This window comes from Emys orbicularis, chromosome 2, assembly GCF_028017835.1.
Source record: "Emys orbicularis isolate rEmyOrb1 chromosome 2, rEmyOrb1.hap1, whole genome shotgun sequence".
Classification (NCBI taxonomy): domain Eukaryota; kingdom Metazoa; phylum Chordata; order Testudines; family Emydidae; genus Emys; species Emys orbicularis.
In genome coordinates, this window is record NC_088684.1 from 204,360,322 (window position 1) to 204,385,528 (window position 25,207).

Consider the following 25,207-nt stretch of genomic DNA (forward strand, 5'->3'; position numbering starts at 1 on the left):
AGGTTATTTCCCCAATGCATAAATTGTCATTTCTCTACCAAGATATAATAATGAATAAATGCAGTATTTGGGGCTCCCTTCCTTTGGAGAAAGTGAGTATTAGCTTGCAGACTAGGAGGGATTTGAAAAATCTGCAGTGGCCTTGATTAGTAATGCAACCCAAACTTTAGGGTTGGGAACTTTCTGTCAAGCAAACAATGTACACAGTGCTGCATGGCTCTCAAAATCAGCCCCTATGCCTGTTTGTGCATCATGTGTATAGATGATTTTACAATATGAAAACTCTTGTGTGTTTCCACATATCTTGAGATTTTAAATGGGACACAGTTTGCCAAAGTTAGATTATTGCTGGTAATAAATAATTGCATGGAAGATGCACAAGACATGTTTCAAAGTGGACTTAATAAACATAATAAAGAGCCTTCTCCTTCTCCTTCGCCTTCTCCCATTGAGGACCAGGGGAGTTTTGTCACTGACCATAGTTAGAGCCAGATCAGGGCTCTTCTAAACTGTACTAGTGCAGTATCTGACATGACATAGATATGAGCATTAGGCAGATTTGGCAGTCTGGAGATCCTGCCCCCCTCACACCTCTCTTTTTCTTTAGATGATCAGTGTGGAAAAAGCAGACTGTTTCAGTTTCAAAGGCTATATTTTCCTTCCTAAATGGCTGTATACATAGTAGGCTAGATTTTGACCCCTGCTGTGAAATTTACATGAGTAACAATCCCAGATACTCATTCTCTGGCATAAATGTTCCAATGCCATGTAGCAGAGGACAGCAAACATCCTATTTAGCGCTGACACTGAGTAGCACCGTCTTGGTGGTTATGCCCATTTCTCTCCTTACGCACTACTGGGCTAGTGACCTCTGGTTACACCCTCTACAGAAACCCTTGGGATGAAGAGCATATCAATCTAGTTAGCTTCCCTGGCATTTTTGTGTACCTCAGTGACTTTAAAATTATCCATCATTTTGGCACCTGCATTGTAACTTTGGTGACTTCTCTATTGTTTATGGGCATTTCATTCTAATTTTAATTAATTTTAAACCATTTTCCTCATATAGAATGAGATCATCTGGTAGAGAGGTAGGAGTGTGGTTCATTTGTAATTGATTCCCTTGCAGCAACTGGCTTACTATGACAGCTGTATCAGCAGCATGAATACTCTTCTGCTTAGAAACCTTGTTCTCTTCACTCTTTCTTTAAATGCACTCTTTGCATGTGCCCTTCTGAAGCGAGTGCTCTTCAAAAGGATGACCTGGCTGCTAATTTCTGTTCTCTGTATGCACATGCTCTAGCTAGAGGGCAGGAGGAGAGGACTCCTGTGCACTGCTTTCAGGAACCTTACTAAGGGATCGGATTTAATATCACAGCCCATGGAACACCTGTGTACCTAGCCACCTTACTAGTATCGGGCTTGCCTTTTTCCCTTCAACAGTATGCATACACCACTGCTCGTCAAACACATACAGGAATGGAAACACCTGAGCCCACCTGATGGGAATCAGTGATAGGAAAAGAGTAGGTGACATTCACTTGAATATCTTCCTTTCACAGCATGTTATCAGGGCCCAGAGGGCCATCAATAATGAAATGGCGCACCAGCTTTATGTTCTGCAAGTGCTCACCTTTAACCTTCTGGAGGACAGAATGATGACCAAAATGGATCCACAGGACCAGGTAAGCATCTCTCACAATCCAGTCTGAACAGTAAGGGGACAGATGTAGTGCCAAGCTTAGCCTTTAGAGCCAGGAAAGGCAGATTAATCAAACTGGCACTTCTTAGCAGTCACGGATATCCCATGTGTGTTTATAAAGACCCATTTTCCAGGGAGTCTGAAATTAAGGCCAGATTTTTTGTTTGAAAAACAAACTGCACAAACTGGTTTCTGTTACGCAAAAGTGAGACAATAACCTGGCAAGTTTACCCCTCTCAGACCCCTATCTCTTGAGCTTGAGGTTCATCAATTGAATTTGGCATCATCCTGAGCTAAATCTGTACAGCATCCAGATCAGCGTCAGTCTATTTTTTTTCTTATAATGTTTATCAGAACCACCTGAAATGTGTAGTCATGCTTGGTTGAATTTATTCATGTAGAACTAGAGCAAATGTTCAAATTAAAAGTATCTGATGTAGATGGAGTATGGTTAAATAACCCTGTAACTCTAGTTCATTCTTAATTTTGGGTTGTTGTGGTTAAACAATAATTGTTTTTAATATTACTTAGCTCCAACAATGTGTTTGGTGCTGCGCAGTAAACAAAAATAGATAACCCCTGCCCCAAAGAGCTTGCAGTTTAAAAAAAGAGACTCAAAGAAGTCAGGATGCCATGGGAAAGATTTTCAGGTCTTGTTTCTTTAATTTTAAAGGAGCTTCATGCAGGCTATATAGAAGAAGTGGGTTTTTAAGAGGGACTCGAATGAAGACAATATGCTGGTTTGGGAAACTGGGATAGCTAGGGTATTCCACAGATAAGAGACAGCATTATACATGGTTACATCGCAGCGATCATTGTGCACTCTCTTTTCTTTCAACATATAGAAGCAGGATAGTTTCTGCAACTCTTCGCTCAGAAGGAAAAAGGATACACACAATTACCTGGTACACATCACACATTACATCATCAACAAAGTAGCACTGTAGCTGTAAATGGCAAAACAGTTATTACTGGCACAAGATATTCTAGATGAGCTGCAGATGTGCAGCATTGATATGAATTGAAATTACTGCTACACCATCATCCCCTTAGTAAAAAAAATCTGCTGTTACTGAGAGGAATGCTTAGGGCTCAGTCCTTCAAGGTTCTGAGTATGCTCTGACCTGGATCCAGGAAAACACTGAGCACAAACTGAAACTTGAAGCACGTGAGTTATCCCATTGACTTCAGTGGTGTTATACACACATGGTTAAAGTTAAGTGTGAGTTGGAGTGCAACCTTGCAAGATTGAGTCGTTAAGTGTCTGTCAGGACACTAGTACTTCATGTGAGTCTTCTGAGGAATGAAATCCCTCAACTGTGAGGATTTGGGGAAATAGGGAGACACAAAGTTACTCTGTATGTCCATCTGTCTAATTGCTTAAAATTATATTCTGATAAAGTAAGATTGGGGGTTGGAGAGCATGCAGCATTTTGAGACATTCTTTTTGTAGTTCCTTGCTGTGACTCAAAACAGGAGACATTTCTCTGCTTTTTTTAAAACTGACCTTTCCCTTTTTGAACCCCCTCAGGCTCAGAGGGATATTATATTTGAACTCCGAAGAATTGCTTTCGATGCAGAGTCTGAACCCAACAACAGCAGTGGCAGTATTGAGAAACGCAAATCTATGTATACCCGAGACTATAAAAAACTTGGATTTATTGTGAGTATTTTTGCTGAAACCCAGGTGTTATTCTAACCTGTTGAATCCTGATCAGTAAATCCGTTATGGTACAGTCTGAAATCAGGGACCTCCAGCATAGCCTGACATTCCTGCTACTTCCTTCCCTTTAGTTTAAATGGAAAGTTAGTCAACACAACACGCTTTAGTTTCTGTTTGTTCCCTGCAAATTCTGTTAACATATGAGCCATATTATTGCTTTAGCAGATGTGAATCCAGTGCGAATTAGTGAATGTAAACGTTATAGCAAGAGAAAATGTACTGTTGACTATTAATTCCAAATCTGCCCTACGATAATCTTACTCTTAATGGTATTTTGAATAAATAGACACTATCAAAGGGATCTATGGCATGATTTATTATCCATATATTCAGTTTCTATTTATGTCAAATGATGAACACAGTAATGTTCGGGCAGAATGTTTTATTTAAATATAGACTCCTGTGTTTTGGTTCTTAAAGCCTTTGGACCTTTTCTTTTATGCAGCAAAAGGGTATAGAGTATCTGACCCATTCAAATCAACAGGAGTTTTGCTGTTGACCTCAGTGGGACCAGGATTAGATCCAGATTACAATTTGATTAAACTACTGTCTAAATGTATATGTATGTATAACGCCTTTCCTCATTCCAGAAACAGAGGACTGCCATGTAATGTAGTTAGTATTTTAATTTGTTGGTCACTGTAGGTAGTTTAGTTATTACTCCTCTCTTTGTTTGTATAAAGACAAAGCAAAATACTACACTTTAGGAAGGAAAAATCAAATGCACAAATAAAAAACTGGGAATAGATGGCTAGTCAGTAAAACTGCTGGAAGGGATTGGGGTTATAGTGGACCACAAATTGAATATGCATCTACAGTGTGAGAAAGGTTAAGTTTTGTGATATTTAGCATTTTTCTTGGTCATAGAATCTGAAGTCAAGTGAATTCACCATAATCTCAGCTTTAATTAAAAAAAAAAAATTTTTTTTGTCTAGCCCTCATCGTTGTGGAGATAAGATTGAAAACATGAACCCTAAATATTCAAAAGCCAGAATACAAATAAAAAGAACTTCAAGTGTTTTTTTTTTTGTTTTTTTTAAAGAAAATCCCATGATTTTGGGGGCCTAATTTATTAATTCTGAACACTCAAGGTTGGTAATTGGCTGAGCGAAGTCAAGTCTAATATTCAACGTGATGACGTTTGTCCGTCTAGCTTTTGAACGCCATATCTGATCAATTCCAAAATTTCAGGAAATATTCTAGGCATCAGTGGGCACATCTCTAATGATTTTGGTGCAAATCAGAGCACTCAAAAAGCCTGATTCAGAGGAAATTCAGGGCCCCCAGACTGCCTGGAGCTGCAGGCAGAGGCATTTCTATGCTGCCCTCTGCTGCTACGTACAGTTATCAGAGGCTGCAGCTGAACTTGCTGCATGGGGAAATTGTAGTTGTGTATGATCCTCATGGGTGTATAGGCCAGCTAGGGATTGCTGGAGTGCATAGTGGTCTGGCTTCTTTTACTCTCCACTTTATCCCACCCCACCGCCAAACCACCCTCTCTGTTTTCGGAAGCACTAGGGGACGGAGATGCAGTAGGAAGATCCATTAGCTCTGTGTCTACAGGGGATTTGTGGGAGGTTTCCGCTACCTGTGCATTGCCTGTCTGGCACAAAGGGAGCAGATTGTTGGCAGAGATTCTACCTCAAGATGCTTTGCCCCTGTCCCCTGGTGTAGGTCCTGGGAGCGTTCATCTGTGTACCAAGGAAGATCTGGTTTCTTCTGTCTCACAAACTGACCAAACAGTCTTTCAGATGGGGAGAGCAAAAGCTTGTCTCATCACTGACTCTCTCCTGTACAGCTTGTTCCCTTTCTGTATTTAGAGTGCAGACATTCTATCGTTTTGTCTCTCTGCATGTCAAAAAGCTTTACCACATTATTGTGAAGGCAGTGCAAATAGAAGGTACAACATAGACATGGCTTCAGAGGTTTACAATAACATTTGTAAAACCCTATAGTCAGAAAGCCACATTCCAGATGTTCATGATGGTCTGAAGGGAGGCTTGTTATTAGTAAAGGTAGGTTTAAAATAATATAAGCTTGATTAAGTTCAACAGAACAGTGAACAGTAAACCAAAAGAACAGGATCCAATCAGAAGATATAAGATCCAATACATCTTAGAGATTTATTCTCTTAGCCTACTGCAAGTTAAGTACTCAGCAATGGTCTGAATTCTATTTCTGTCCTTCCTTATCTGTTTTTGGCAGTAACATTGCAAACAAGATTTACTTCTGGCAGCAAAACATTTGATAGCAATAATTATTTTTCCACAGTTTCAAAATATTTAAACAAAATAAAAAGATGGAAACAATACTGTTAAGTGTCAGATATTTATAAAAGCCCAAGTCACATATATGGGTAATGATAAAATAGGTCCTAATTTCACAAGCCATTGACATGATTCCTCAAGCTTGAAGAGGTTATTATATATTAACATCCAACACCCGCATTTCCACCCTCATGCATATGAGTCCATTTAATCCTTGTAATCCAGACTGGGCAATAAATACTGCTAAAAAAGCTGGCATCTTCCAAACTCATTCATACTCTCGCTATATCTTTTTAAAGCATGCCCAAGCTCAGGCCCATCTACGAGAGATTGTAATACGCTTGTTTGCTTAAAGAGGTGGAGCTAGCTAGTTTCCAAGGCATTTAAATTGGCCACAATTCTTAAGGATACTACCAGCTTCTGTTTTAGGGCCAGATTTTCAAAAGTGTTCATCATGCAGCAGCTCCCATTGTCTTTATATATGCCATTAATTGTATAGAATGTGTGCACACATATACCAGGGTTTTTGTGCATAATATTTTATATACTATGTGGATGGTGCTGACTTAATGAGTCTTGTTTTATCTTCATTGTTCAATGTGTGGCCCAATCTGTTATTTACTGCACACTATGCAAACCCTGCTCTGAAGACACAATTACTAATTTCCTCATTGGCTCCTAGTCCCAATCTCCTTGTCAAACCAATTTCCCCCTTATTCCTCCAATTCTGGCAACCTTTTCTTTAATAGTTCTAGCACTCCCATGCTTTGGAGCAGGGACTGGTGGGGTGGGCAGGCTGGGCCTGGGATCCAAGGGAGAAGAGGGGTACATGGAGAATGGAATTAGGAACTAGGTATGTCTACACTGCAATAGAATACTTGCAGCTAGCCCGTCAGCTGACACAGACTCACGGGCCTCGGGCTGTGGGGCTATAAAGCTGCAGTGTAGTTGTTCAGGCTCGGGCTGGAGCCTGGGCTCTGGGCCCCTGCTAGCTGGGAGGGTGCCAGAGTCTGGGCTCCAGCCCGAGTGCACTGCAATTTTATAGCCCTGCAGCCCGAGCCCTGAGAGCCTGAGTCAGCTGACATGGGCCAGCTGTGGGTGTTTTATTACAGTGTAGACATACCTAGTGTTCCTAATTCCATTCTCCGGGGACCCCTCTTCTCCCTTGAATCCCAGGCCCAGCCTGCCCACCCCACCAGTCCCTGCTCCAAAGCATGAGAGTGTTAAAACTATTAAAGAAAAGGTTGCCAGAATTTTTTAACATGAGAAAAGCAACTTATTTCCCCCAGCCTTGCTCTCAGAAATAGTTCAACTGCTTTGGCTGAAATTTTCCAGAAACATCCAACCTGAGGCAGACACCCATAATGGAAAATTTCAGCGCAAATGATTCAAGTTTGGCCAAGTTAAAAGCACTGAAACCAGGATCTTATAATAGAAAATGTTAGACAACCTTAATAATGGGCAGCGCTACTAGCCCTGCCTGTAAAACATCATCACTTAGCTAAATGTTTTCTGTTTCTTTACATAAATGAATGAGGATTGAACAACTGTTTATTGAACTTGAATTCTTCAACCAGAGTTATCTATATTCATTACTCTTACTTCTACAGTGTTGTTACTTGTAGGCTGCCATTTTGGACTGAGAAAGAGCTATGTATGTTTTATCAGTTTAAACAGCTCCTAAGATATTACTGTTTATTTGCTGCAACCTAAAATTAATGGAAATAAATATGGTCAAAAATGCAAAATGCAATGTTATTTGTTGTAAAATGAAATTCTTCTTTGATATCTTCTGATTAAAAATGTAATGTCGCTCTAGTTGAACAATTCAGGATCCCTCTGTCATAGTTGTTAGCCTTTGCTAATTAGTTTTATATGAAGAAAAGAAAAACCTCCAGGAAAACATTTAGTTAAAGAACAATGCGGACAACTGGACAATTTGTATGGAGCAGATTAGTTGCAGTCAATTAAGCAGTAAGTTGGGGAAGGGCTCAAGAGAGAAAAAATTTTGAGCAAGACTTTGGGTTCAGATGCCCTGCCTTGTGGGAGTATTTAACAGGAAGCTGAATTCCAGATCCTACAGCTGTCTCAAGTTAATAATGTCAATCCGATCTCATCCCCCTTACTGGGTATTTGGAGTAGCTAAAGGCAGCTGTTTATTAAACAAAATGCGGTGCCTTTCTGGCCAACGGGAGTAAGAAAACAGCAGGGGCAAGGAGAGAGAACTTGGTGGTGGTTTAGTAGTAGTTATTGCTGGGTGGTGGAAGGTGACCATTCATTTTCTTGCCAAACACGAGAGGCTTGGCACTTGAAGTATCACAGTCTTATTATGGGCTATAATACTGGGGAAGCCGAGAACAAGAGTTTGCGGGAGTTGTGGTTTTAGGAGTGAAATCTGGAAGCTGGTGTAAAATCAAATTTATGGAAGTGAGACTAGATGGTTTCAGTGGTCTTTTCTGGCTGTCTTGTTTATGGTTCGGTGACATTTCCTTCTGTCAATAACATCCTGCCATGCTGGGAAGTGCTACATTATTTTTCCCCTGGGAATACTTACAAATCTCATATTATAATAGAAGAGATGCTTTATTTAAATCCCCTTCTTGGGTTAGTCAATGGGAGAGAGATGTGGATGACATCACATTAGACCCAGTCTTACTCTCAGTGAAGTCCTTACTCTCCCTTCCATTCTCTGGGAGCCTGTTTCCAAATCAGGTGACAACTCTGTCAGGCTTTCAGGAGTGGTTCAACTTGGGATCTATATCTTTTCTGTGGGGTGCAATTTGAAGCAACATCACTTTATGGAATTAAAAGGCCTTTCCATCTTCCCTGTTGGGATTCAAGAATCCTCCTTTTGTTTTATCTTTCAGGGCTGCTTTATAATCGATTTCAGTCTTTGAATAATTAATGTTCTTCTTTACATATCACTTGTGCTTTAAGTAGTTCATTCCAATTCTTTCTTCAACCCAGACTTTTCAGGGACTAAGCTAAGGCCTTATCTACAATAGGAAATAAAGTCATCACTGACAGCTGTTGTCAGAAGCACTTGGTTAACTGCCCTAGTTTAATTACGAGTGTAGGTGAAAGCAAACCATTTAAGCTAACTCTGAGAGTGGAAGAGACTTGCGTTTCCAAGGACTTACGTGAAAATGCTGAACAGTCAGTAATCTGTAAAACTTGCCATCTTCACACTTTCTGTATTTTTTTTCTGTTAACTACAGCTTGATAGGGAATTAGTTTCCCATGAAGAGTTTTAATATATCTTAACTAGCAGTATTCCACCCAACCCTCGCACCCCACCCCCCCAAATCTTATGAGTGAATTTTGCTCTTATGTTCCATGAAAGGTTTATTGCTGTTGTATTTCCTCTTCCAGCCGCCCCCACCAAGCAACCCAATAAACATCCAGAATCACAGGCTCTCACCAGCACAAAACATTGGTGTGCCAGCACTGGCTCTGATGTGCAGCATCATTGTGCTTGGTTGTTTGAAGCTCTTCCAAGTAGACGTTTTCTAGGCACGTACATTATAGATGTAGCTTGTCTGATTTTGACCTTGGTTACCCTGCTCTTAGTCTGTGGTAACTCCACTGAAATCAGTGGATTCTACTCTGGATTTACACTGGGGTAACAGAGATTAGGGTCTGGTCCGGAGCCGGCTGACTGGGAGTTTGTCAGTGGCATAGGATAAACTGCCCAAAAACTTTCTGTTTTATGTTATCACTGGCAATCGGTGAGGTTTCTGTTTACACTGGTCTGTGTAAGGAACAGTTTGCTCATGTTATGCAATCAGGCAGGGAAAGCAGTGCATTTCTGGAAGATTATATCATGTGTTGGGTGCTTTGTGAGGCCTAATGCCAAACACCAAGCGGTTTCAGCCACTCTGGAGAGAAGTGTGTTAATCCCCAGAATTGCCCTGGCTACAGTATTGCTATTATCAAAAGCAAACTGAGAAGTAGAAAGAAAAAGTCAGCATCTAACCGAGCCTATTCTGGAGCTAATAGCCACAGCAGATCTGATTTACTTTCCCACTTTTCCTACTAGTGAGCAAGGTTGGATATCCCATTGTGACTTTAATTACAGAGCCTTCATGTTGCGTGGCTAGAGCTAGACAGGGATTCAGTGTCATCAGTTCAGCCTTTTAAATCTCTTGCAGCCAGGAATTTAAAAAGTTCATCACAAAGCAGCTGGAAGGATTTTTTTTTACCATGTCCATAACTTGCTGGTCCTGTGTTGCAGCAGCCAAAGGCTCAGCTCTGGTCTTCATTGGAAACAGATCAGGAAAAAACAGCTGTTCATAGCAGAAATAGGTGACCCAAAAATACTTCTTGTTCTTTTTTAATGATTCAGACAAACATGAGTTGCAAAGAGTAATACCCGATCAGTCTCAGTGTGCATGGGTGTACAGTTACATGCCTGCTTTTTTTTGCATAGGCTGTTCTGCTTGGAGAAACAGCATTTGTCACTGTCACAGAACATGGCTGCTCCCCATTTGTCATGCCGATCTCCTACTGCCTGACCTCTGCTGCTCCCTTCATTTTTCTTACTTGGATAGCTTTAACACACAGCATTTCACTACCTGCTTTCTTATTCCAGATGAAAAGAAATAGGGGGAAAGAAACACTTACTGGTAGGGTTTAACCCACTGAAGTATTGAAAGCTTTCTTTGATTACCTTTTGTTGTGTTTATCCTGGCCCATTCTTTCATAGGAGGCATTGTGCTTTTTTGTTGTTGTTGTTGTTTTTGGACTGGGTTGGGGGACAGTTCCTCCTCTCCCTCCCATGCCTCTGCACACAGTCAGCCACTTGTTACCACATGATGGGTCTGGTGAATATTTGCTTGTGTACTTACTGCTACTCTTTTTTTTATTTAAAAAATCATTGTGTTGCCCTTTTATATATCAATAATACTTTCCACTTCCATGGTGCCATCTGGGGATGTCAGAGCACTTCACAAGACCCTGGTGAAATAGATGGAATTAACCCCATCTTATAGGTGGGGTCAATGAAGTGCAGAGAGATCAAGTGACAGATCTGGGACTAGATCCCAGGCCTCATGACTCCCAGGTCTCTGCACTAACCACTGTACCATACTTTTATTGGCTCGAAAGCTGAGTATTTACAATATAACCATTTAGCCCAATATGTTTTAACTGAATTAGTTTAAGAAGTCCCCGCTTCCTTAACCTATCTAGATATGTAATGGGTGAATTCTAGTCCAGGATGCTATGTGTCAACCCCTCGTTCGGTTTCCCTAATTTTGTCATTACCTGTCTTATAAATGGCTTTTTGCTTTCTGGGCACCGTTACAAAATATGTGAGGTTAGGCAGAAATACAAGCTGTTTACCGGACAGGCTGAGGTAGTTTCAGTATCCCAAATGCACGGATCCCTTCTGCCTATCCCATCAAACCGCATACTATCCGGGAGCTTCCATGGAAAATGTATGCTTCACCTATACATCAACACACTGGACTGCTAATAAAACAGTAGACTGAAGTAAAGAAATCAACATAAACTGTGCTGATTTGCCCACCTTATATAAATGTAACTTTAACCCCCTCATGGCCAAGATGGAGTCTGCTTGGCAGGCAGCTCTGGCCAAGAGAAGGCACGTGCACGAATGCAGCAGAGAAAGTCCCTTCCACCCTGGGGCACCTGTTCCATACCCCCCAGAGTGAACACACACACACACACACACACACACACACACACCAGAAGAGTACAATTAATATAGGAAAGGGAAATATTTATTTACAGAGGGATGAAAGGAGAAAAACAACTGGGGGAAGTATAGGGGGAGAGGTAAAGCAGGGTTGCATTCAATACAAGGCCCCACAGGCCCAGTGGTAGCACAGTCTTAGGGTTACCATTCGTCCGGATTCTCCCGGACATGTCCGGCTTTTTGAGTTTAAAAATAGCGTCCGGGGGGAATTTGTAAATGTCCGGATTTCCCCCCCATGTAGAGCGCGGCACGGCTGACAGGGCAGCCAGCCGGATCGAGCCACTCGCACGGGGCTCCGGCAGCCAGAGCCCATCCTCCGCTTCCCCTCTCCTCTCCCCTGCAGCTTCAGATCACTCCCCTCCTCTCTCTCCTCCCCTCCCCCTCCCTGCATTTGCAGATCGCCAGCCATTCGCAATGGGCCTCCAGCAGTCTGGAGTTCCTCCCCCTGCTCCCCCTCCCCTGCTGCCCAGCGGCCGCTCAGCAGCACTCTGCAAGGGCGGGAACTGGGCTATGCGCTCCGTGGGGGAGCGCGGCTGCGTGTCGGGCTTTGCGTGGAGCCCGACACACTGTTCTGAGCGGCACGGTAAGGGGGCCAGGGGGTCAGAGAAGGGGCAGGGGGGTTCTGGAGGGGGCAGTCAAGAGACAGGGAGCAGGGGGAGGGTCAGGAGTTCTGCGGGGGGCTGTCAGGGTGCGGGGGTGTGGATAAGGTTTTGGGCAGTCAGGGGACAGGTAGGGGGTAAGGTCCTAGGGGGGCAGTTAGGATGGGGGGGGTCTCAGGAGGGGACAGTCAGGGGACAAGGAGCGGGGGGGGTTGGGGGTTCTGAGGGGGGCAGTCAGGGGGCAGGAAGTGGGAGGGGCAGGGGCGGGGCTAGGGCGGGGCTCCCATCGTCCTCTTTTTTGATTGTTGAAATATGGTAACCCTACACAGTCTGGAAGGGCAGACATTGAGCAATGTGTCTGCACACAGAGTTCAGGAGTCCTGGGCAAAGTTCCAGTCCAGTGGTGAGTCTTGGGTGCTCCTGGTTGTCTTCAGCGCTAGTGAACTTTCCCCAACAAACCCCTCCGGTGCCCTCTTCTGCTGCTCTCTGCAAAGCCACACAGAGCGACCACCTCCCCACTGAACTAGCTAACAGCCTCCCTCCTTATTCCCAATGCAAAGTCACAAGCCCCAGTGCTCATAGCCCCATACAGCTCTGGGCAGCGGTGATACTAGGTCCAGCTCCAGTTTGCCCTTCTCAGGCAATTTCTCCCTGGCACAGGGCTCCTCCTGGCTCCTGTCCTGGGGTGTCCCCGATCAGCTGCTCTGTCCCTCCCAGGCTTCAGGTAGGTTCTCGGCTGCTTCACTCTCTGAGGGCCTGCTTGTTCCAGCCTTTCTGTCTGGCACTCTAGACACACACTCCCTGGCCTCTCCCCTCTCTCTCTGCTCCCTTCCCCGCAACAGCACTTCCTCCTTCTGGAACAATCAGTGCTCCCCCCCCTCAGTAAAAAGATTTAAAGGGGCCATGCTCTCTAAACCCCAAGGGAGTTTCATAAAGAAAAAAGTTGAACGGTTTGGTTGCCTGTCCTGAGGGAGGCAGATTACTCAGCAAAACTTAACATCCTTTTAAACAGAAGACAAACACATACCATGTTTACAGCACAAAGTTGCAAGAAAAGTAGCCTTTGTCTTCTCTAAGATCAGCATATCTTTAAAATTATTTATTGATCACTAATAATATGTTGGGCACTATACAATATAGAGGAAGTCACAGACATTGCCCAAAGTGACTTTGTTTTAAAGGACTTTCATCTCATGCCTCTTTATAGCAAGTGGCTTGCAGATATAAGTATTCCGCAGTTTATATAGGATTTATTTTGAAAATGATATGATGTCTGGCCATTAAAAAACAGACCACCTTCTTCTCTCCTGTCACTGAAGTTCCATTTAACACCCAGTATTGCTCTTATCTTATTCAGCGCAATGGGACTAAGATATGACTAAAAAAGTGCTCATAGTTTGGTTTCTACCTTTCTGATCACTAGAGGTTGCTCCTCTAAACTCTATATGGCAAGTTTTAAATTTGCATATGTACAGTGGTATGCCTTAAAATCGTATCCGTTTTGTTCGATAACTAATTAACTGTATCTCAAGATTTTGCACTATTCTAGGTCTTCCTTGTAGTAAATTTTGGAAATTCAGCAATGACTGAGGTTAAAGTTGCTTTATTTAAGGCAACTGACAGTATTTTTAAGGTGACCACTGTTTTCAGTATATGCTATCCTTTATAAATGAATACACATAGTTTTGGGTGCAGAGTATTGTGTTTTGCTTTCTTGTGCACTGTTTAGATGGAGAACAAAAACTAGGGGCCCAATTCTGCAATTCGTAGGGACACCAAGTAACATATGAGTAATCCCACTGATTGATTTAAGTGAGAAGACTCATGTGAGCAAGTGCTACTCAGCATGAGTAAAGATTGAAGTGTAGAGCACTAAGTAGTTCTGACATCAAATACTATGAGATAATGTCTTACACCTTTCAAAAGGCACAGCCTCCATCATTAACGTATATTACATTTTAATAAGCAAATCCTGCATTAAAATAACTTTGTTTGCAAAATCAAGTATTCAAAAGTTAGGAAATGCCAGGATTAAGGCTGCCTGCCAGTGCAACCTTAATTCACCTCCCTTGTGCATATGCATAATGATGTATATTTTAATTACATGATCACAGTATTTTTTTTTAACCTGTCCCCTTGTGTTCTTTTCCCCCTCACCCTGGCTCCTGTCCATCTCCTCCTATTCAACCTTCCTATCCCTCTGTTCTTATTCACTCTCTGCTCCTATCTGTCTATGGGGATGGTGCATACACATTCTGGTCAGCACTCGGAGCTGAGAGAGGCTGGAGTATGCTCAGTGCAGAGAGAAGCTTTGGAGAATTTAGCTGCCAAACTCTAACAAGTCTCTACAGTCCCTGGGGCCCGCCACTTCCCGCAGCTCCCATTGGCCGGGAACAGAGAACCGCAGCCACTGGGAACTTTGGGGGGCCATGCCTGCGGACAGTCAACGTCAGCAAAATGTCTCGCGGCCCGCAATCACATTACCCTGATGGGCCGCATGCGGGCTGTGGTTGTCCACCACCGCTCTACAGAGTAAGTATAAACTGAAAAATTATCCAAATACTTACAACTTGGCCAAATTTGGCTAAGTTTTCATGGGAACATCCAAAGGCGCATCCCTGACTTCTGATGACCCCTTGCCAAATTTTAAGTCCCTACTCCCAAGTATGTGGGCAATGGAGCTTCTTAATAAAACAGTTGTAAGAATTCTTTAAATATGAGCAAAATAACATTTGTCTGTAATCTTGCTCTCTGAAATGGCTGAACAGTTTTAGCTGAAACAGTCCTCAAAATTTAGGCTATGGAAGACCCCTGAACAGTGTCTTACGATGGAAGGTGTCGGGCGACCTTTACTCTAGGCGGTGCTCCCGGTTCCACCCATAATTATACATTTTCTCCTGGTTTTCTTTTGCTTTCAGCAGCTAGTTCACATCTCTGCATGAAGTGATGAAACATGCTAATTTTGTGCTGTTCATTTGGTGTTGTGGGAGGGTGAAGAGCTTTTTGTTTTCACAAATTAAGCGTTTCCCACTTAGCATTCCTTTCCCACGCATTCTAAAAGACCCCTCCAGCAGGTAGCTTCCCCCAGAGCCCAGCTTATTTGGAGAATATTAAGGAGGATTGTTGGTTATGCTGCCTTAGGTCAAGCTGGTGACTGCTTCCCTTCTCCTATCCCTGCCTCTGAGTCACTCTGTACTCGGACCCAGTAGCAACAGAAATAAACTTCTGCAGCAGGAAGAAGGAACTTGGGGTGCATTTGTAAAGCCCTTGGCAAGTTGCAGCCAAATCATGCACGTGTTACACTATGATTACATCAGACTATCTGAGTGCTGAATAAGTTTGGCAAAGTGAACAAATTTATTCAATACAAACTGGTGCTCTCTCTTTTGGGTGTAGAGAATGTATTGAGGAGGGTACTGTCCACTGTTTTACCCCACTTACTGTAGTAACATATTTTCAGAGGTAGTTTGCTCAATGGCCAAGGTTTTCAAAAGTAGCCAGTGTTTTGGGGTGCCTCATTTTTGGGTGTCCAATCTGAGTCATTTTAAAGGAGTCTAATTTTCTGAAATTGTTAAGCCACCTGCTTTCAGAATATTTGGGCTTTTTATTGCAACCAGAATCAATGGTGACAAAATCAAAAACAAGTGAGAAAATGAAAGATAGAATGGGGGACGGGAAAGAAAATATAGATAAGACGATACCAAGGATGATTATAGATAAGATGATACCAAGGATGTTGTCACTAATTAAGATTCATTTCAGGGCAACTTCACTGTGTACTGACCAGGTGCATGATCTATACTGGATTTGATAACCTCAGTACTGGATTCTGTAATCTCACATTCTAGATCCATATTGCAACTAGTCCTTAAAGGGCTTTTTGTTTCCTAATTAAAAATGTGTGTCCATTTTATAATATACAAAACAAAGACGAGTATTTTAGCATCACTGAGCTATGGGAAATATGGTATGCAATTCCATCCTATTGTGTGTCACATTCCCTTCTTCACAGTGTTATGGGAAGTTGAACGCTACTGATTTTACTGCTGATATTATTGCATTACAGGAAGTAATAGTGTAGAGAATATTTCGGGATTGTTTTCCATTCGTGCCTTAGAATTTCAGCTTTAATATAGCTTCTAATATAAATAATTGATATCACTGTTTGTATTGCACACATTACTAGCAACATTGCAGAATCCCATTTTAAAAGCAAGTATTAAACTTATTTTTTGGTAGCTAGCACTAGAGGGCAGTAACTCCATAATACATTAGTATTCTGCATGGACATCCTTGAACAATTCACTTACCATTTGTTATACAGAATCATTTCAAGCATAATAGGAATAAGAACCACTGTTTGTTTGCTGTAAATTGCCACTTCTTAGTTGAACACTAGCAGAAATCATGTTGCCAGTTGTCTTATCAAAATATGTTTTTAAAAATAAAGGTGAACGATAGCAAAATTCTCCTGTTTGCTAAGTAAAGATTGTTAGAAAGCAAATTAGCCTGGTACCATTTCTTTTAGGCCTCAACCGGAAGAGGTGGGGCCTTTAAATCCCTGGGCCCTTTAAATTGAGATTTAAAGGGCCCGGGGCTCTGGCTGCGGTAGCAGCAGCTGGGAGCCTCAGGTCCTTTAAATCACCCCTGGAGCTACCAGCTGCAGAGGTGGCTGGGAGCTCCGGGGCTAGGGGGCGATTTAAAGGGCCTGGGGCTCCAGCTGCCGCTACCGAAGCAGAGCCCCGGGCCCTTTAAATTGCCGACGGAGCCTCAGGGGCTCCCGGCTGCTGCCGCTACCCTGGGCTCGGGGCTCTGGCGGAGATTTAAAGGGCCCGGGGTTTCGCTGCGGTAGCGGCGGCCGGGAGCCCCTGGCCCTTTAAATCACCGCCAGAGCCCTGCTGCCACTACCCCAGGGCTCCGGCAGCGGGGCTCCAGTGGCGATTTAAAGGGCCTGGGGCTCCCTGCAGCGGCTGGAGCCTCAGGCACTTTAAATCGCCCCGAGCCCCGCTGCCGGAGCCCTGGGGTAGCGGTGGCAGCCGGGGGCAATTTAAAGGGCCCTTTAAATCGCCGCCTGAGCTGCCTCCGCCACCCAGGGGCTCTGGCAGTGGTGCTGGTGGGAGCCCCGGGCCCTTTAAATCGCTGGCCATACCGGCCCATACCGGCTTACTTTCACCTCTGGTCTCCAGAATCTGCTTGTTGTGATGCCTTTTAAAAGAATTGTGTTGTGGGTTTTGGATTTAGCTTTGCATTGATGTTGGGTTTCTGTTTTATTTTTGAATTCTTTTGATTTCGTTTTGTCTGTCTGATTTAACAACATAATGTAGACATGTAAAACACCAAATATTGTGAGACTTGTGATAAAATCATTAGTGGACTAGTAAATCCACACAAACAGTGTGTCTTCCTGTGAACACAGACCTAACCAGCGGTAAAGGGACACATGGGAACTGGTGCTGTTTGGTAGTTGGAAGAAAGTCTCTTAGGGTATGTCTACACTACGAGGGTAGTTCGATTTCTCTTAAATCGAAAATGTAGAATCGATATTGCAAAGTCGAACGTGTGTGTCCACACTAAGGACAGTAATTCGACTTTGTGAGTCCACACTAACGGGGAAAGCATCGACATTGGAAGCAGTGCACTGTGGGCAGCTATCCCACAGTTCCCGCAGTCCCCGCTGCCCATTGGAATTCTGGGTCAAGCCGCCAATGCCTTCTGGGTAAAAAAATGTGTCGAGGGTGCTTTTGGGTAACTGTCGTCATCCGTCCGTCACTACCGCCCTCCCGCCCTCCCTGAAAGCGCCGGCAGGAAATCAGTTCGCGCACTTTTCTGGTCAGTGACAGCGCAGACGCCACAGCACTGCGAGCATGTATCCCGCTGCGACCATCGCTGCAGTTGTGGCCGTTGTCAACGCCTCGCAGGTTATCATCCACCTTTACCAGAGGCAGATGCAGATAAACCAGGCGAGGAGGCTACGGCACCGCGGTGAGGGCCTGAAGTCTGAGAGTAGCACAGGCCTGTCAGAAAGCACGGGACCCAGCGCCGAGGACATCACGGCGACAATGGGTCATGTGGATGTTGTGGAACGGCGATTCTGGGCCTGGGAAACAAGCACGGACTGGTGGGACCGCATAGTGCTGCAGGTCTGGGATGAATCCCAGTGGCTGCGAAACTTTCGCATGCGGAAGGGGACTTTCCTTGAACTTTGTGAGTTGCTGTCCCCTGCCCTGAAGCGCAATGACACCCGGATGCGAGCAGCCCTGACTGTCCAGAAGCGAGTGGCCATAGCCCTCTGGAAGATTGCAACGCCGGACAGCTACCGGTCTGTCGCGAACCAGTTTGGCGTGGGCAAATCTACCGTGGGGGTTGTTGTGATGCAAGTAGCCAATGCAATCGTTAAGGTACTGCTCTCAAAGGTAGTGACCCTGGGAAACGTGGAGGTCATCATAGATGGCTTCGCCGCGATGGGATTCCCAAACTGCGGTGGGGCTATAGATGGAACTCATATCCCTATCCTGGGACCGGAGCACCAGGCCAGCCAGTACATTAACAGAAAGGGCTACTTTTCAATGGTGCTGCAAGCACTGGTGGACCATCGGGGACGTTTTACAAACATCAACGTCGGATGGCCGGGCAAGGTTCATGACGCTCGCGTCTTCAGGAACTCTGGTCTGTTTAGACGGCTGCAGGAAGGTATTTACTTCCCGGACCACAAAATAACTCTTGGGGATGTGGAGATGCCTACAGTGATCCTTGGGGACCCAGCCTACCCGCTAATGCCCTGGCTCATGAAGCCCTACACTGGCGCCCTGGACACTGAAAAAGAACTGTTCAACTACCGGCTGAGCAAGTGCAGAATGGTGGTGGAGTGTGCTTTTGGCCGTCTCAAGGGGAGATGGAGAAGCTTACTGACTCGCTGTGATCTCAGCGAAACCAATATCCCCATTGTTATAGCAGCTTGCTGTGTGCTCCACAATCTCTGTGAGAGCAAGGGGGAGACCTTTATGGCGGGGTGGGAGGTTGAGGCAAATAGCCTGGCATCTGATTACGCACAGCCAGACAGCCGGGTGATTAGAAGAGCCCAGCGGGACGCGCTGTGCATCCGGGAGGCTTTGAAAGCTAGGTTCCACAGTGAGCAGGGTAACCAGTGACTTTTAAGTTTCTGTACAGAGAAGCTGAACCTGCGACCGTTTCTTTACCCAGTTAATGTTGACTATCCTCTCCAGTTACAGACCCCCTCCCCCCCCTTCCAAAAAAATAAAATCAGTTTTATTTTGTTAATGAACACCGTTGTCTTTATTACTGTTTTCGCAGGAATGTTTGAAACCTGGGACGCAGACTGTGGTGGGGAGCGGGTGTAGTGTACTGATGCAAATGATCCTTCTAAACTCCAGGAATGACAGGATTCGCAGTGGCGGACTGGTTGTTTCAACGGAGCCTGCCAGCCCTCCTGAGCGGGACTGCGTGTATGTGGGGGCTATGTGACTTTATGGCACGGGGAGGAGGGTTACAGATCCCCTGCTGCGTGGCTCTGTGATCCAGGACAAGGACCGCTGCATAAGATTTGTAACTGCCCTCCCCCGCAACAAAGTCACAGTGCAAACCCCCCCGCCCCCCACGCACAGAACATGAAAACCACCTCCCAGACTGACCAGGGTAACTACTCACTGCACTGTGTATGTGCCCTGCTGCTGGACCTGCCCCCGCCTCTGTACCCTGCTAAAGGTGACTGTCCTGTCCAATTACCAAGCCCCTTCCCCCCCTTCAGACAGACTCTCCCTCAAAAGAACATGACTGAAACAGTAATGAACAGAAACGTATTTTTTATTAACAACCACACATGAAACTGGGGGGTGAAACTTGGACGGGGGCTTGGGTGAGGCGGGCAGGAAAGGACTTTTCAAATTTTGGGGAATGACAGCCTTCTGGTGCTTGAGCAGTCTGCAGGGGTGGAGTGAGAGTTTTCACGGACTCTGCCGCCCCTCCTTCTTTGGACTTTGGGCGAGGGGGGTATGGGACTTGGTGGCGGGGGAGTGCGGTTACTGATAGACTGCAGCGGGGCTCTGTCCTCCTGCCTCCGTTCCTGCAGAACATCAACAAGGCGCCGGAGCGTGTCCGTTTGCTCCCTCAGAAGTCCAAGCAGCGTTTCAGTCGCCTGCTGGTCTTCCTGCCGCCACCTCTCCTCACGTTCCATGTGTGTCCGGTGCATTTGGGACAAATTCTCCCTCCACTGGTTCTGCTGTGCTGCCTGGGCTCGGGAGCAGCCCATTAGTTCTGAGAACATGTCCTCTCGCGTCTTCTTCTTCCTCCGCCTAATGTGCGCTAGCCTCTGGGAGTGTGATGCCAGGCTGGGTTGGGAGACAGTCGCAGATGTGGCTGTGGGAATGAGAAAAAGGTAGTGAATTCCCCCGAAACATAAATGTAGTTGTGAACAAAGAACATAGTCTTTCTCTGTGAACAAGACCATGCACCGCACCTATCACATGCGCACTCAGGACAAGGTCGAATTTTCGGACCTCGCCTTCAGTGCCTGGGGTTTTGCACTGCCGATCTGGGAAGCGTGGCAGGACACCGTAATCTCTGTAGCAGGCAAACATGGTAAGCCGTAGACTTGTGGCTGCTTAAAACTTTAGTAGTACCACTGGCCTCCTTTCACATTGAAAGCAATGCCAGTCTCTGCTGCCAGCAATCGGCCAAGCATGAACTCTGGCCCTGTCCCACCCCCTCGCGGATGTCCCAGGGAAAGATCCCTGTATGCTGCCCCTCTCCCGCCTCCACCGTGTGGCTGTAAACCAGCGGTTACAGTTCTGTAAAGGAACTTGCAAGCAGTCCCAATACTAACAGTCCCCTACCTAATTCAAAGCAGGTCATCATGAGCGACATAACTATCATGAGGATCTCGGACAGCGAGAAGGAAAGGATGCTTCGGGAAAGCCTGCAAAGACCAGGGCCCTATGCCGCCATGCTGTGCAAGGCAATGATCCTGGAGTACTTGCTTGTCTCCTGGCGCGGGAACGTCTCCTACTTCGGAGGACCCAGTAAGGCCGCTCTCCCCAGGAACCTGATGAACAGGCTTTCCCATTACCTGCAGGAGAGCTTCGTCGAGATGTCCGTGGAGGATTATTGCTCTATCCCCGGACATATAGACTGGATTTTCATATAGCTGCAGTGGCAGGGACTAAAGAGTGGAGTAGCTTGGGCAGCAGAATCATGCACAACCGGACACTGTTAGATTTTTTTTAAATAGTTGGAACTGATTACTTAAGTGCCCAGGGTAAAGAAATCATGAAGCACACATTGTTCTTATTCTTAATATTCCAGTTTTGTTAAAAATAAATGTTTAGATGTTTAAAGCTTGATCCTTCCCCTGAATCTGTGTCCGGGTTACATGCTGGGGAGGGTTGGTAGGGGATCTCTGCAAGGGTGATGAAGAGCTCCTGGCTGTCGGGGAAATCAGCTTGGTAAGCGCTGTCGACTGCCTCGTCGTCCTCATCTCCTTCCTCATCTTCCCCGTCCGCTACCATGTCCGAGGAAGCGGCCGTGGACAATATCCCATCCTCAGAGTCCACGGTCAGTGGTGGGGTAGTAGTGGCGGCCGCACCTAGGATGGAATGCAGTGCCTCGTAGAAACGGGATGTGTGGGGCTGGGATCCGGATCGTCCGTTTGCCTCTTTGGTCTTCTGGTAGCCTTGTCTCAGCTCCTTGATTTTCACGCGGCACTGCGTTGCATCCCGGCTGTATCCTCTCTCTGCCATGGCTTTAGAGATCTTCTCATAGATCTTTGCGTTCCGTCTTTTGGAGCGCAGCTCGGAAAGCACGGACTCATAGCCCCACACAGCGATGAGATCCAAGACTTCCCGATCAGTCCATGCTGGGGCCCTCTTTCTATTCTGGGATTGCACGGCCATCTCTGCTGGAGAGCTCTGCATCGTTGCCAGTGCTGCTGAGCTCGCCACGATGTCCAAACAGGAAATGAGATTCAAACTGCCCAGACAGGAAAAGGAATTCAAATTTTCCCGGGGCTTTTCCTGTGTGGCTGGTCAGAGCATCCGAGCTCGGACTGCTGTCCAGAGCGTCAACAGAGTGGTGCACTGTGGGATAGCTCCCGGAGCTATTAGCGTCGATTTCCATCCACACCAAGCCTAATTCGATATGGCCATGTCGAATTTAGCGCTACTCCCCTCGTTGGGGAGGAGTACAGAAGTTGAATTTAAGAGACCTCTATGTCGAACTAAATAGCCTCGTGGTGTGGACGGGTGCAGGGTTAATTCGATGTAACGGCGCTAAATTCGACATAAACGCCTAGTGTAGACCAGGCCTTAGAAAGACAGGAAATCTGACACCATCTTCTGGTAGATGATGACTGTCTTCTATATGACTCTCCAACAATAAAGCTTTGTGGTGGTGGTTTTGAGCCAATAATTATTTAAAGAGAGCATTATGGCTCCGATAATATTATCACTGTGACCAGTAATCATGGTCAGCAAATCCATATGTTAAAACCATTGTTCTTGTTTTCCACGCAGCTGTGTGCAATTTACCAGATTTGTTTGTCAGATGGAAATGAACAACTAACAATTTGTAATGTAAATTGTTAATATGAATCAACCAGTCTTTCAGCAAATGTTGATGAATCCTTGCTAGCTGAGCCTTCCATAGAGGGATGGACTATTTCATTTTGGTGTCAGTTTAATGTTCCTTCGGTTGAGAAGAGACACTGGAAAAAAAGAGAATTGATAGTATGAAACTTGGATGCGCTGCCAATCTTCTGTGACCTTATTATTGTTATTTGAAAGATGAAGTTTAAAATAATCAGAATGAAGTATTTGTGGTTGTGTCTTTACAAGAATGAACTGGATCTGATTAATCCAATCTTTTGAATTCTTTTTAATCCTTTATTTGATCATTTTAGGGCTGTTTATGAATATGGGGGGAGGGGGAAGTATGTAAAATTAAGTCAAAACTATAGTGTGTTTTTTAATGGAAGGAAAAATAGTCTCTTGATCAGGGTTAAAAATACCATTATTTTTTCTGAATCTTTCATTTCTTTTCCCATCGTGGATTATGAGGAAAACATGAAGATCCCCTTTGATGTAAACAAATATCTGGTAACAAAAATACATAAATAAATACATAAATAAATAATTAGGGCTATTAGGATATTTCTTTTGCTACATATGAGCCATGTACCTTTTTATGCCATTTCAAATGCATCTCTTTTTTGGTTGTTTACCACACATTTCTTATCTACATCGCGGTTACAATCTCATTGGGGAAGACAGGGTTCTGTTAACTTGGTTAGCATAGTTTAGTGTCGTATAGATTAGAGACGTAAGGCTACTTAGTTTGCCAATGCATCAATAATAGAAATGTTAATTGCTGTGCTGCAACAGAGGACCTCTTTAAGCACCTAATAACATGCTAACCTCTAGAATTAGGCATGTATCTTGGAAATCTTTCTAGATATGATATACTGCATCCTCCAGAAATGGCAGAAGGAACAGGTAAGAGGATGAAACCGGTCCCAAAAAGCCAGTTACACCTAATTTCATCTCTTTTGTTTTAATTGGAGTGTCAACCTTGTTTGTCTTGCAAGACTTACTTTTCATAACCGTTTCCACACTAAATTGTAATGCAGCTTAATAGTTAACAAATATTTGATTCCTGTAATGAGTGTAAATTTAACTTACATTGAAATATTGCAACTATCCAAATCTTCTCAAGGCCTATGTAATTCCCTCTGTGTGTGTGTGTGTGCGTGTGCGCGCGCACTCATGGTTTAATGCACACGCCTCCCCCTGTCCCCTTGAAAATTAGAGGAATGTGAAGAACTCAACCATGTATAGTTTGGACCATGTTTACTTTTGAAGAGTTCCAATCAGGATGAGATAGTGGCCCCCCACAGAATCTGTCCCACAAACTTTCAACGCCTTATGGCTTGTGCAATAGTTAACAGAATGGGAAGAGTGAGAGGTGCATTGGGAAAGGCTGTTTAAGCACTTAACAAAGAGGAAAAACGACATATGGGCCAGGTTCCGAATGCTGTAGTTTTAGAATGTGCTTAGTTAAATATCTTCCATGTCAGATGATGAAATGTACTCCTCTGAAAGGTGTTTCACCCACTATCGGTTAGCATCCCAAATTTAAGAACAAATCTTGCCTTCTTCATGTCTGGAGAAGGCTGCAGGTATAGGAGAAATGGTGTGGTTCCCATTTCTCAAAGTGGGAAGTCCATGTACACGGGGCACACTCTTGTATCCATGGAGGGCTGGCTCCAGGCACCAGTGCAGAAAGCAGGTGCTTGGGGCAGCCAATGAAAAGGGGCGGCACGTCCAGGTCTTCGGCGGCAATTTGGCGGCGGGTCCCTCGGTCCCTCTCGGAGGGAAGGACCGGCTGCCGAATTGCCGCCAAAGAATGAAGCAGTGCGGTAGAGCTGCCGCCGAAGTGCCGCCAATCGCGGCTTTATCTTTTTTTTTCTTTGCCGCTTGCGGCGGCAAAAAAGCTGGAGCCGGCCCTGTACCCATGTGTAATGTTACTGGTATCCTTGGCTCCAGCACTTCCTGCAGGCTGTCTGCCTCTCACTGGGTCTCCTGGGGCTCAGCTCTTCAGCCAAGTCATGGAAAGTTCAGTCTTTTTTGGGGGTAAGCAGAAGGTCCAGATGAAAATTAAAACAAATCCGAATAATTCTTCTACCCCCTTGCACTACTGAAGTCTTCTCCTTCCAATTACAAACCCTGTCTCAGGGCTCCCTTCCACGGAGCCTGCTCTGCTCCTTGTGGGTCTCCTTCACCTGTTGTAGGTCCTAACTCTGCCCCCTGTGGGTTTCTCTCCAAGGAGAGTCCTGCCTCCTTTGCAGTCGCTCCCTGGGTTTTGTCTCCTTTCAATTACCTACCACAAGGGTCAGTTCTGTCCCTGTGGCCTTTCTCAGTGTGTCTACCCCAGACCTCTCCCAGAATGAGGGGCAGCTCCTTTCTCCCAGGTCTTCTCCCCTCAGCTGAGTTCCACTTTGTTTAAGTAGTCCCCTGCAGGTGAGGTCAGTCACTCTAACTCCATTACAATGAGCTGGGATCAATTATTGCCTCCACACATCTAAATCAAGGAGCAGGACTGACGGGTAACTGCTAGGCCACAAGCTAGGCTGAGCCTATCTTGCCTTAAAGGGCCAGCTGTGACTCCATGCAAAAGGTTTATTGCAGAGCC

The 25,207-nt window shown here is 45.0% G+C and overlaps 1 protein-coding gene across 1 annotated transcript in view; it reads left to right on the forward strand.

Annotated features, from left to right (window-relative positions):
- ELMO1 (engulfment and cell motility 1) overlaps window positions 1-25,207 on the forward strand; it is a 476,091-nt gene that overhangs the window by 184,864 nt on the left and 266,020 nt on the right. Inside the window, exons 13-14 of the mRNA XM_065398227.1 lie at window positions 1,563-1,685; window positions 3,234-3,365. Of these exons, the coding sequence (XP_065254299.1) occupies window positions 1,563-1,685; window positions 3,234-3,365 (255 nt within the window). The remainder of the gene's footprint in view (window positions 1-1,562; window positions 1,686-3,233; window positions 3,366-25,207) is intronic.